Source organism: Sturnira hondurensis, unplaced genomic scaffold (assembly GCF_014824575.4).
Source record: "Sturnira hondurensis isolate 20B ecotype Veracruz unplaced genomic scaffold, ASM1482457v3 Scaffold0021490, whole genome shotgun sequence".
In the NCBI taxonomy this organism is placed as follows: Eukaryota; Metazoa; Chordata; class Mammalia; order Chiroptera; family Phyllostomidae; genus Sturnira; species Sturnira hondurensis.
The window spans coordinates 2,550,990-2,563,847 of record NW_028094121.1 but is presented as its reverse complement, the minus strand read 5'-3'; the positions used below and the strand labels follow the sequence as shown (position 1 = coordinate 2,563,847).

General features: G+C 49.0%; 2 protein-coding genes across 15 annotated transcripts in view; both read left to right on the top strand.

Annotated features, from left to right (window-relative positions):
* MACF1 (microtubule actin crosslinking factor 1) overlaps window positions 1-4,530 on the top strand; it is a 329,873-nt gene extending 325,343 nt beyond the window's left edge. For all 14 annotated transcript variants that reach the window (XM_037032518.1, XM_037032516.1, XM_037032508.1 and 11 more), the window contains 2 exons: window positions 2,237-2,366; window positions 3,071-4,530. In XM_037032518.1, the coding sequence (XP_036888413.1) occupies window positions 2,237-2,366; window positions 3,071-3,327 (387 nt within the window). In that variant the 3' untranslated portion in view covers window positions 3,328-4,530. The remainder of the gene's footprint in view (window positions 1-2,236; window positions 2,367-3,070) is intronic.
* A 3,131-nt stretch (window positions 4,531-7,661) lies between these two features.
* The window catches only part of LOC118977638 (bone morphogenetic protein 8B), a 35,485-nt gene continuing 30,288 nt past the window's right edge, over window positions 7,662-12,858 (top strand). Inside the window, exon 1 of the mRNA XM_037032591.1 lies at window positions 7,662-8,329. Within this exon, the coding sequence (XP_036888486.1) occupies window positions 7,996-8,329 (334 nt within the window). The 5' untranslated portion in view covers window positions 7,662-7,995. The remainder of the gene's footprint in view (window positions 8,330-12,858) is intronic.

Sequence of the window (12,858 nt, the reverse complement as noted above, 5' to 3'; positions counted from 1 at the left end):
TAAGTGAGAGATGCCTCAAACTTGGTTGTTTAACAACTTTTTGTCTTGGATAATATTTGCTCAGGGTGATAAACATTGCTCATTCCTGGTGATTTGTTTATTAATATTATTTATAATCAGGCCTCTTGGAGTCTCCAATTATCAGATACACCGCTGAGTTATGAACACTTGAAATTCACCTGTGGTGCATGTTCAGCAGTTTTCTGTCTTTGCTGAGAACAGAAGAGTGGCTGGTGCCCCTGCCCAGAACCCCATCCCCCGGGGGGTTGGCGTCGCCAGTGCTGGTTCAAGGCCTGGGTGCTGCTCACTTCAGCCCAGCACAGTATCAGTAAATGATGCTCTGAGGCTCAGGGTTTAGCTTCTGGGTTTTCTGGCCTAGGCACTTGGGTTTCTGTAGCCTTGATCTGAATACACATGAACAATTACGCATGTTCATGTGTAGTCATTAAAATGCCCAAGCACTTTTGGAAGAGCAGTGTTTCAGAAACAAAACATGGACCAGTGGCTTATCTGATAGCAGGACAATTTGTGTACTAGCTTCTCCAGGAAAACATTGGGTTCTTGCGCCTCAGAAGATAGCACTGCCTTCAGTCATGTAACGCTTCAGCCAGAGAAACCCAGAGGTACAGGAAGCTAAAAACTGTGAATGGACTGCTGCTTTGGGATTCATCCCGCTCCAAGCCAAAACTCCAGTTCAGAAGTGGACCTAGGTTAGGACGTGATCAGGGGGTCGACTGCCACTGAAACCCCAAGGGGTCAGCCTGCTGGTCTTCTCTTCTTTCTTAATGGCTCAGCTTCATGGGAGTTTTAAAAGTTCTAAAATTATAAATGCTTTAATTATGCAGTACAAATTCTCATAGGATTCTTATAGAACAGCCTTTTTGTTTGTCTTAAGGTTTCACCTTCTGTTTCATTTCGAGGTTTCATCTTTCCTTACCCATTGGTGTTCTGCAGCCAAGTCATACCCTGACTCGACAACTCCCGGCCCAGGGTCTCTGGGGCGCGTCTTCCCAACAGCAGTAGCTTCTGAAACTGCTGCTCTTCCTCCTGTGTGGGCCAGGAGGGCTGGTGCTGGAACATTCCTCACTTTCTGTCGCTTCTGCTGCTGCTTTACAAATTAAAGAAATACAAGAATCACAATGAAATGGGTTGCTTAACTCTTCTGTTGGTATAAACATCTTAAAGGTCCTGGAAAACAATTTACCCAACTGATTTCAAAGAAAAATTAGAACAGTATGCTCTGGCATGAAATGATGCTGGGGAAAAAAACACAAATAGGAAATATAGTTCCTGCCAGTAGCAATAATAATAACATACGTCTACCCAGCTCCTTTCCAGTTTAGGAAGTGCTTCGACACATGATTTATTCATTCAGCAAGTTTTTATTGAGCCCTTCTGTGCCAGACACTATTTAGGTTCTGAGGGTGTGGTAGTGAACAAAACCAAGCCCCTGCTTTTATGGAGGGAAATGAGGAAAGCAGGAAAGACAGATAACAAACAGGAAAGCACCCCCTCCACCTGGGCTGTTGGAGGAACAGCAGAAATGTCTGTGTGGCGGGGATGGAGTGCAGTAGAAATGAGAGGCAGGACCAGCTCCGTTTCCTGAGAGAGACATGACGTCAAAGGGCCCAGATTCTTCAGGTTCCTCCTTCAGATCCTTGTTGCTAACACCACAGCCCCACCCTGTATGCTTCTAATCATGTATTTGATCCACAAGTCAAGTAATTTTAGCTGCATTTTTACCAGTGAGTTAAAAACCAGAAGATCTTCACTTGACTGAAATTGCTGCACCTACGTAGTGTTAGAGATTGGAATAGCAGTGTTCAGCTCTCCATATTAAATATTTGAAGCTGGAAATCATAATTCTCCCTTCTAACCCACAAACTTTGATACTTGGGATTACTTGGATTTTTTTCTCTTTATTTATTCACCATATTTCTATTCCTTGTAAGTATTATACTTTCACTATTTGTGGATTTTCCCCCATGTATAGTGGAAATTTATCAGTAAGATAAAAGGTATTGAAAGCATGTTGAAATTTTAAATTGAAACATAAAACCTTTATTTTGGGAAACATCAAAATACATGACATAGGACACTTTTAAAATAAATCTTTGTTTTCCTGGACTTTTAACTTGCTTTTCAATCAGTTAGACATAAGGAAGACTTTTAAGTTTTAAAATTCAATTTCTAGCAAAGATTTTACCAAGTAAATATAACCATTTTATTTTTTAAGGTTATTCCATCGTCTGCCAGCAAGTTGAAACGGCCAACACCAACTTTTCATTCTAGTCGAACATCCCTTGCTGGTGATACTAGCAATAGTTCTTCCCCAGCCTCCACAGGTGCCAAAACGAACCGGGCAGGTATGTGCCTGTGCACTGGGACGGGGGGTGGGGGTGGCCATGCTAGAAACAGGGAAACAGCCGCCCGTCAGCAGTGTGTCGCTGCTCCCCAAGGGGCAGGTTTTGAGGGCAGTAGCACTTAGGTGTGATGCCCAGAAGGACAGCCCTTCGGGCTTTCTGCTGGCCTTCACTCTTCCTCCTGTCACTCCAGCTGTCTCAGACTCGCCTTCTGAGAGCAGGTGCTTCCACAGCCAAAACCGTATATAAGAGAATTTGTAAAATGAAGAAGGGCCCTCCTGGAGCAGGGCCTTCTCAAAAACCCATACAGGGTTGGGATGAGCACTTTGCTAGTAATTTTTTGACTACCCCATATTTATTATTGCTGCTGGTGAGCTGAGAAAGTCAGGGAAAGATCACATATATTTGTCATCACTTTGCCCCCATTCTCAATCTCTCGATCTCCCCATGTGTTACCCCAGCTAGCCACCCAGCTCACCACCACCTTAGGGACATATTTGGTAACAGTGCTGCCGATAGAAGCTGGTTTCTCATCCTCAGGAGGCGAGCTTCTTAAGTAGAATCACAGAGCCCAGAAATGGTTTTGGTAACTTATGTGTGGATGAGGAAAACGGGGTCCAGAAAGGCTCAGATTTACCCAAGGTTGCACACTGGTACCTAGGTCCAGACATCTCCGTTAAGGCTGCTGCTTTATTCTTGAATTCCAGACCCTAAAAAGTCAGCCAGTCGCCCCGGGAGCCGGGCCGGAAGTCGAGCCGGAAGTCGAGCCAGCAGCCGGAGAGGAAGTGATGCCTCTGACTTTGACCTTTTAGAGACGCAGTCTGCTTGTTCAGATACTTCAGAAAGCAGTGCCGCAGGGGGCCAGGGCAACTCCAGGAGAGGGCTAAACAAGCCTTCCAAAATCCCAACCATGTCTAAGAAGACCACCACTGCCTCCCCCAGGACTCCGGGTCCCAAGCGATAACACTGTATAAGCACCCCCAGGCCTCTATCCACTTTGAATCCTGCTCCATGTATTGGGTGTATATTTATTCTGAACGGGAGAGGTTATATTGTTAAAAGTGTAAAAGAATAATTGTGTTATGAAGCTGCCTTATTTTTTTTCTTTTTATAAGTTACTATTTTCATGTGAATATTTATGTAGATAAAATTTGCCTCCTGGTAACCCTATAATGGATGGGGCCCAGAAATGAAATATTTGAAAAAAAACAAATGAAAAGGTCAAGATGCAAATATGTATTTAAAAAGAAAGAAAAAAGCCTCTAAATAGGGTTTCTGTGTGACGCAGGGTTATAAACCTGCTTTATCTTTTAGGATTATTCCTAAATGCATCTTCTTTATAAACTTGACTTGCTGTCTCAGCAAGATAAATTATATTAAAAAATAAGAATCCTGCAGTGTTTAAGGAACTCTTTTTTTGTAAATCACAGACACCTCAATTAGCAAGAACTGAGGGGAGGGTACTTCTAATTGCTTTTTCCATTGTTTTTAATGTTGTGTGATTTTAGCTGAAGAGAGGGAACCTCACGTAGGTAACATTTGCACATGATACAGCAAAGGACTTCATTGCAATACTGTCTTTGAGTACTGTTTCAGTACTGGGTGTTCAAAGGAAAAATAGCTGCTAGAATTCAGGGGTGAATGTAACTAACGGTTCAGAAAACGTCAGAACATTGGGGTTTTTAAGAGTCCTGGTTTGTAACTTCCTAATCAGCCCGGCCACCAGTAACTCCTGTGCTCACCAGGAACCAGGCCTTTGGCAAAGGGAGATTCCTAAGTAGCATTGTGACTTACAGATTTGTTTATCCGTATTTTTTGCTATTTAAATGGTCAACTTCCCACAAACTGAGGAATGAATTCCACGAGCCTGTTCTGAAAATGTGGACATAGACAAACATTGCTCGTCCTTTAAAGGAGTTCACCAGCACACTTGTTAACAAGTCCCGTTTGCTTCCGTCTTTTTTTGTGCGTAATAAAGTCAACTGACCAAGTGACCATGAAGAGGGGCTTTCGGGGCTCCTGTTTGTAGCTGCTGTTCCTCTTCAGCTCCGACCATGTTGCTGTGTGATTATCTCAATTGGTTTTAATTGAGGCAGAAACTGAAGCTCTACCAATGAACTGTTTAAAAACAAGACACTTTTGTATTAAAATTGCTTGCAGTAACAAACATTTTGTATTTCCTGATTTTCTCCTCAACCATTCCCTTATATATAACATGTTACTCTGGGATATGATTGTGTTTTAGGTACTTGAATGCATTATTGAAATCAAAATGTCTTGATGGATAAATTATGGGAGCTTATTAATAGATTTTTTGTTTATTTTATCCTCAACTTTATTTAACAAGGCAACAAAGAGACAGACTATTAACATGCATCTGTAGGGGATCTGCCCTACTTATATTTTTAAACAAATACCAGTATGTAATGTAAGAAGACTTCTATATTAGAAATCACAGAGATCCTGGGATTTGAGAAAATGGGACCATCTTACCACAGTACACTGAAATTTCTTTTAAATTTTTTAAAGATTATATTTTATTTATCTTTAGAGGGGAAGGGAAGGAGAGGGAGAGAAATATCAGTGTATGGTTGCCTCCCGTGTGTCCCCTGCTGGGAACTGGCCCACAGTCCAGGCATGTGCTCTGACTGGGAATTGAACCGCGATCGATCCCTTGGTTCGCAGGCCCACACTCAATCCACTGAGCTACACCAGCCAGGGCTGAAATTTCTGATTAAATGGTAGAATTTCAAAGGTGGCAGCAAAATTGGTCATCAAATCTAGCTCCTTTTTTTATGGAGGGAGAAACATGAATGAGAAGATTTGCCTGCGATCACAGGATGACTAAGTGGCAAGCATGGCTGTGAATCTGACCTTTGACTATTCAAGTTTGGCAGCTGTTTCCTCCAGCCCCTCCGTTGGCTTTAGAACGGCCAAATGCTAATTCTAACACCAGGAATGAGCCTAGGAAATAAGCAAGAGAACTTGAGGTGTTCAAACTCAGACTCCTGTATTTACTCACTATAGTGTACTTATGTTGGAAGAATTTGGAAGATGGACCGTGTGTGCCACAGCTGTTTGAGGCCAAATACTCATTAAAATGAACCTGCAGCCTGAAGGCTTCTGAGGGAAGTGCTCACTCCGATCTTTATGGAACTGAGTGACCTTGTGTAGGATAGCATTTTCATCCAAATGGGCCTCCCCCTCTAGGCCCCCTGGCTGCAGAAGCATGCTGAAAACAGCTTGACCTCCATCGTAGAGTCTGGACCATAGTCAGTTGCTTTTCTTAGCAAGTCATTCAGGTTTCCCCTCAACTGAGACAAAGCTCAGCTACTGATGGAATCTTCGAAAAGTATATTTCCATTCAGCAAACACCTGTATGGAAGGATGCCAGAAAAGGGGTTAAAATAAAATTACAGTTCTGGAATAAGGGCTGAACCAGTCATGTAAATTTGGTCTTTGGGTAGAGGATAAAGGGGGGTTACTGGGGCCTTGAATGACAGTATCTAACATTTACTGCATGCATACTGCATGCCAGTTACTGTTTTAAGTGCTCTGTGTACATTTTTGTTTAATCTCCATTACAATCCTACAGTCGGGAGCCCCACTTACAGATAAGAAAATGAGCCCAAGAGAGGGTAAGTAAATGACCAAGGTCACAAAGTTGCCAGGGAGAAGCCCTTGTTTGATACCACTCTCTCCAAGAAGTGTTTGCCACCTAGTTCCCTTCCAATTCAGGATTCCACTCAGCCCACCCCAGCTTCATCTTCCCTTCCAGGCACCTGCCTGCCTCTCTGTCAGAGCACAGCCTTCATCTGCTCACCTGTCACCCTTTGTTAGAGTTGGGACTGCTGGGAGCAAGGAGCCAGTGAGCTTCATCTCTGATTCAGGGCACAGCCCAGAGCAGTCCATTTATGGGAATGTGGAGGCACTTGTTAAAAGAACACATCTATCCAAACTAAACTGAGATGAATGACTTCTGCTACTACAAGAATCAGCCCAGCCTTGGCCTGGTAGTTGTCGGTTAGAGCATCACCTAGATAGGCCAAGGTTGCAGGTTTGATCCCCAGTCGGGGCACATACAGGAGTTAAGCGATGAATGTATAAATAAGTGGGACAACAAATCTATCTCCCTCTTTCTTTCGCTCTTAAAACGATTTAAAAAAATTGACCTTGGTAAAATCAAGTTAACTATGGGACTACATGCCATGACCAGGTTTCAGTGAGGAGTTTTTATGTCCAGACCACCCTGTTGGTTACTTTCAGTGTGAATTCGTAAGGTTTGCCATGCGAGCCTCCCGTGAACTTTGACGTCAGGTTCAGTATCTGGCTCCTTTTTTGTCCCTGCTATTAAATCCAGGAATTTCCGACTTGAGCCTCCTCTTGCAGGCTGCTGACTGCCTTGACAATTAAAATTTGCAAGATGGTTCCCAGGTTCTGAGGAAGGGTCCCAGAGCTCCTTGGCAGCCTTGGAGCTGCGTGCACGACTCCGGAGCAGGCCTGCATTGTCACCAGTGTCGATACAGGGCAGAGGGAGAGCTGGCGGTTGTTGTCATGGCAGTTGACGCCCAGAAGATTCGGACCCATAAGTAGGTGGAGGGCTGGTTGGGCAAGAGGTCGGCCCGCGGCGCTGGCCCGGAAGCACCCAGTAGCCGGAAGGGTGGGCGCTTCTGCAGCAGAGACAGAGCAGGTGTCTGGGTAAGAGAATGCGTAAGCAGTGCACCCAAAAGGACACCGGGAAGGCCGGTGAGGTGCTAGGGCCCGGATGCTGGTGGCAGAGGAAGGAGTCCACTTTCTGGACCTAGCTGATACTCGCGGCGCCCTTCCAGACCTTGTTTCGGGTCTTGAGAGACACAGGGCACCAAGGCGGAGCCACCGGCCCACTCGCCGGCCAGACTACGACTTGAAATACCCTCCAGGATAGAGCGCTCAAGGACACGCCCCTCGGAAGCGCCAATAGTGCTTTCTCCTCGTCCGGCCGCTACCCTGGAGTCTCCGAACCCGCCCGCCGGCGTGGCCAGGGGCTGCAAGGGCAGCCCGGACCACCCTGACGACCCTGTCCCCCGGTCTGTGGACCCCTCGTCGTACCCACCCACCACCCACTAGCAAGTCGAATCTCCCGGGCGCCACCACCCATGACATTAATTACAACTCGGAGATCTCCGAGGGCGGACGGGTTCTGCGGCGTTCGTCCCGCCCCGCACCCCCATTGGCCAGGGCCGGAGGGGGCGGGGCCCGGAGGCTGGGCCGGGGATCCCAGGCGGCAAGGGCTGGGGCTCAAGGCAGAGACCGCTGTGGTTCCGCTGAGAAGGAACTCGTGGGTCCCCACCTTCCTGAGCGCCTGGACTTCGCCGGTCTCGGCAGCAGCGGGGTCGGAGGGCACAGCGGCGACACAGAAATTAGCCGATGTTGTACAGTCCCTGAACTAGCCTCTGCCCCAGGTGTTGGCGGCCATAGCCACCCAACCCAGAGCCGCAACAGGTGCCGCGCGCGGGTCTCTCCAGTGACTGCGCTGCGGCCGCGGCCAACTCCCGCCCCGTCTCGCCCGCCGCTCGCCGTCCCGCGTCTCCCGGCCCCGGGCAGGCAGGGAAGCGGATGCTCGCGGGGTGAGCACCGGCCAGTCCCGCCCACCATGGCCGCGCGCCCCGGACCCCTGTGGCTCCTCGGCCTGGCGCTGTGCGCGCTCAGCGGCGGCGACCCCAGCCCGCGCCCCCCGGCCGGCTGCCCGCAGCGCCGCCTGGGTCTGCGCGAGCGCCGCGACCTGCAGCGCGAGATCCTGGCGGTGCTCGGGCTGCCCGGGCGACCCCGGCCCCGCGCGTCGCCTGCCGCCTCCCGGCTGCCCGCGTCCGCACCGCTCTTCATGTTGGACCTCTACCACGCCATGGCCGGAGACGACGACGAGGACGGCGGCGCCCGAGAGCGGGGCCTGGGCCGCGCGGACCTGGTCATGAGCTTCGTCAACATGGGTGAGTGCGGGCTCTGGGGACGGGTGCCGATGACTCAATGACAGTGCGACCTCCGCGAGAGTGCGCGTGAGGGGACGGTGAGCGAGTGTCCGGACGCCCCCACGGTGGCTCTTTAGGGAGGACATGCAGTGAGTGTCCAGGTCTGTGGAGAGAAGGATAGATGTAAGAGAAAAACATTGACAGGTTGCTTTTGCACCCACTCCCTCCCGGGACTGAACCCACAACCTACGCGTTTGCCCCGAACAGGAATAAAACCTACAAAATTTCGGTCTGTGGGGTGACTCCCAACCAACTGAGCCACACCAGCCCGGGCTACAGCACCACTCTTGTTCCCCGACAGTCCAGTTAACAGCCAAGATGTCCACCTGCATCTCTCAGATGAGGACAGTGAGGCTGGGGGAGGCAGTGTCACACCGAGGATAGCTCAGCCTCTTCGTGGCCGAGGCAGCACAGCCCAGGTTCTGTGGCCCTACATCTGGTTCTCTGGGACATTTCTGCTGATGGGAGGGCAGGCTTTCAGGGTGCAGGGAGCCTTCAGAGGGGGTTAGGCAGAAGAGCCCAGGCACTGGAGCAGCAGCAGGTAGTGTGGGGTCTCAGCCATTTGCTTCCTACAGGAGGGAGGGAAGAGGGGGCAGCCAAACAGGCCTCTGTCCCTCTCAACCCAGAGCTGGTGGTGGGCTGAGGTGGGGGAGTGAGCAGCAGGAGGCAGCGGTTACCCTCTGCTGACAGCCCAACGCCAGGCACAGGACTTGGGTCACTGGGTCCTGGATGTAGCTTTCCTGGTTAGAGGGCAGGGTGGAGACTAGGGACAGAGTATGTGGAACTGAGACTGGAGTTCTGTCCTTGGGACAAGCTGACCCAGGGCTCAGGACCAAGAAGAGCTGTGGATGGAGTCACCCGGAAAATGCCCCCAAGGGAGCCATCTGTTAGAGTGAGTCACCGCCCAGCCCATGTCCTGCTTCCCCCAGCATCCCCTGGGTCAAGGCGTGCACAGCCCTAGTGGGAGCTGGGCCTTCGAGCCAAGCAGTGCCCTGAGCTCAGGAAGACCTGGTTCCCCTCCTGGCTCTGCTGTGTGATCTTAGGCAAGTCCCTCCCCAATCTGAACTTCAGATCCCTCCATGTAAGGTGGGGCTCCTAGTGAACAGTGCCTCCTCGGAGTTGTTGTGTGATTGGTTGATGCCTGGGAGGAGCAGAAAGTCACCCCCTCCCTTAGGATGAACCTGGGCCTCATCACTGCAGACTCCAGTTCCTCCCAGCTGGTGCCCAGCCCTGGGATGGATGTGACAGGAACATCCCCATGTGCAACCCAGAAAAGATTTAAAAAGCCAACCAAAGGTGTCTCCACCCATTTTTAGAGTAAAAACTAGCACTTGAAGTTCCATAGCTTTGTAAGTCCTCATTTCATCCAGCCCCATTTCATGGGCTCGGAGAGGTTGAATGGCCAGCCCAGGGCCACACAGCAAGTACATGACATCATCCGGGCAGTGGTTTCCAACCCCAGCCTCTTCCCCCACCATCTCTGCGTGTTGCATTAAGATCTGAGGCCCGTGGGTCAACAAGCCTGTCCTTGTTCAGTGGAAGCCCAGTTGTGGGCGGGCCCCTGTGGCTGTCAGACGGCCTTCTTTATTCTGATGTGCTAATTGCACTGGTAGAAATATCAGGGGGAGTGGTTTTAACTGGTGTGAGGGATCAGACACCTAGCAGGACTCCTTGTTTGGAGGCCCAGAACCCCTGGCCCCTGGACCTCCATGGAGTCTAATAGCAGAATCGCTGTTCTAGCAGCACCATGCCTGCTGCCTCTTGCCCTGCCTCCCTTATCGGCCTCATTTGNGCCTCTCTGGCTGTCAGAGGGCCGTCTTTATTCTGATGTGCTAATTGCACTGGTAGAAATCTCAGGGAGAGTGGTTTTAACTGGTAATTACCTAGGCTGATGTGAGGGATTAGACACCTAGCAGGACTCTTTCCTCATTTGGAGGCCCAGGCCCCAGGCCCCTGAACCTTCAGCGCCCACGCCCAGTCTCCCACACTTGCAGCCTCCCCAGCCACCTCCCTTATTGGCCTCATCTGGCTCCTGAGAAGCCAGGCCTGGTGCTGGCCAGGCCCCTGACCATCAATGGCAGCCTGTGAGACCCAGTGGCCAGGGGCCTCTCCTAGGTCTCTGGACCACGGGTTAGGTCTCTGTGGCCAGACCTGGTGGCCCTGCCTGGTCTCTTTGTCAATCTCAGCCTTGTAGAATCTTGTCTTCCTGTGGCCAGAACACAGTAATGGGGGGCAGATATCCATGTGGAGCCAATAGAGCCTGTCCTTAGTGTCACCTGGGCTCAGGGAGGGACAGCTCTGTACTGGAACACCCTCCATGTTCTTGTCTTCCCTACCCCAAGTCAGGCTCCTTCTGTTCTTTGGGCCTCTGTTTTCCCAACCAGTCTAAGACTCAGTGATGGGGTCAGGAAAACAAGGGACCTCCCAGCTCTGACCCTGTGGCTCTGTTGGGCTGGCCTAGCCCCTCCTGAGGGAAAAAAGGCAGGAAGGACCAACTCTGCTTGTTCCTCCTGAAATACTCCACCTCATGTCAGTGTGGTGCCTGGTGTTCACCTTCCAGACTGGTAAACTGAGGCATGAATAGTATTTGTGGCAGAAACGCAGCCAGGAACAAGTGAACCATCTTCGTTCTTATCCTGACCCTTCCCTGCACTGGACTGGTTTGTTCCAGGGTCTCGGGTGACTGAGGACAGGGGTGCTTACAGACTGAGGCCCTTGGCTCAGGAGAGGTGGGGCTCAGTGGGAAGGAGGGGTGTGGCCCAGGTCCTGCTCAGCCCTGTGACCTTGAAGGGCCGACTCTTTTTACCTCCATGAGCCTCAGGGTCACTGTCTTTGGTTCTTTGCTGGGGAATTCTTTCATTTTCTTCACCAATTCACTGAGCAAATAGTCACGTGGTACCTGCTCTGTGTCAGGCACAGTTCTAGTTACTGAGATATGACAGTGAACCAAACAAAATCCCTGCCCTCAGGGAGCGGGCCTTGTAGTGGGAGAGACAGGCAACAAAGACAGGAGCCACAAAGGTGACTGCCACCTCTAGACAGTGACGCTTCCTTATCTGGACACCAGGACAGATGCATAGTGGGAAGGCATCTGGGGTGGGGATTCTGACCTGGGACTTAGAATTTGCATGTTTGCTCCCCCACCTACTCTGGGCATGGTCTGGACTTTCCAGCCCCCCTCTCGGATCCCGTTTCTTCTTCTGTAAAATGGAGACCCTCACGGTACCCACCCTGGGGCTGCTCAGGGATCGTGTGAGATGACACCGAGGGATGACCCCATGCCCAGACCGCTACATCTCTTTTTTCATTTCCATCTCATGGGTACTGTCACATCCTGGTTTTAAAGAGATGAATGAGGCTCAGAGAGGTTAGGCAGTTTTCCCAAGGTCACACAGCATGTGGTCTTGCTGCCTGCACATCCTCTACTCTTCTCTTGCCTAGAAGCTGCCTCCCTACCACCCCGAGGCCTGGGCCATCCCAGGTCCAGTGAGTGCTACTGAATCGGACTGTACTGAATGCATGCTGTGAACTGAGAATCATGTGTAAAAAATTGATTTGTTTTGGGATTTATAGAACTAATGCACACTTATTGTAGAATAAATAAGTGTATAAATAAAAGTGTATTTATAAGTGTATTATAAAAGTGTATTTATCAGTGTATAAATCTATTTATATCATATAGATTTATTATAAAATTTCATTATAGAAAACTCAGATTATATGTTTAGAAACATAATATGGAAGCCCCTAGTAATCCTTTCTCTACTTCAGAGAAAATCATCATTTTAATCCTTTGGTATAGCTCCCCAACCAGTGCTGATATTTGATCAATACAGATACTAACATTTTATTTTATTTTTTTACAAAGTGGGATACAAATGCCCACTGTTTTGCTACTTTGTCTTTTATTTAACAGTAAGTCCTTCATCCATCTTAAAAAATTTACTATTAGAGTGACCACATGTCCAGTATTTCTCTTAAAAAATGAATTAATTATTTCAGTTTTATCGAGGTATCACTGACATATAAAATTGTAAGATATTTAAGGTATACATTGTGGTTATTCGATATACATATGCATTGCTAAAGAATTCTCCCCCCACCTAATTTATGAACACATCTATCACAGTAATCTTTGTTTGTGAGAGCATTTAAGTTGTGCTCTCTTCGAAAATTTCAGTTACACCTACAGTATTACCACCTACAGTCGCCGTGCTTGACGTGAGAGCCTCAGACATTGTTTATCTTACAGTCGAAAGTCTGTGCCATTTTATCCACCTCTTCCTTTCCCCCACCCCCAATCCCGCCAATCACTTTTCTACTCTGTTCCTATGAGCTTGACTTTTTAAAAAAAGATTCCACATGTAAGTGATACTATGCAGTATTTATCTTTGGCTTATTTCACTTCGCATCATGCCTTCAAAGTTGTCAAAAATGGCAGAATTGTCTTCTTTCTCGTGGCTGAGTAGTGTCCCTTAGATATATATCTT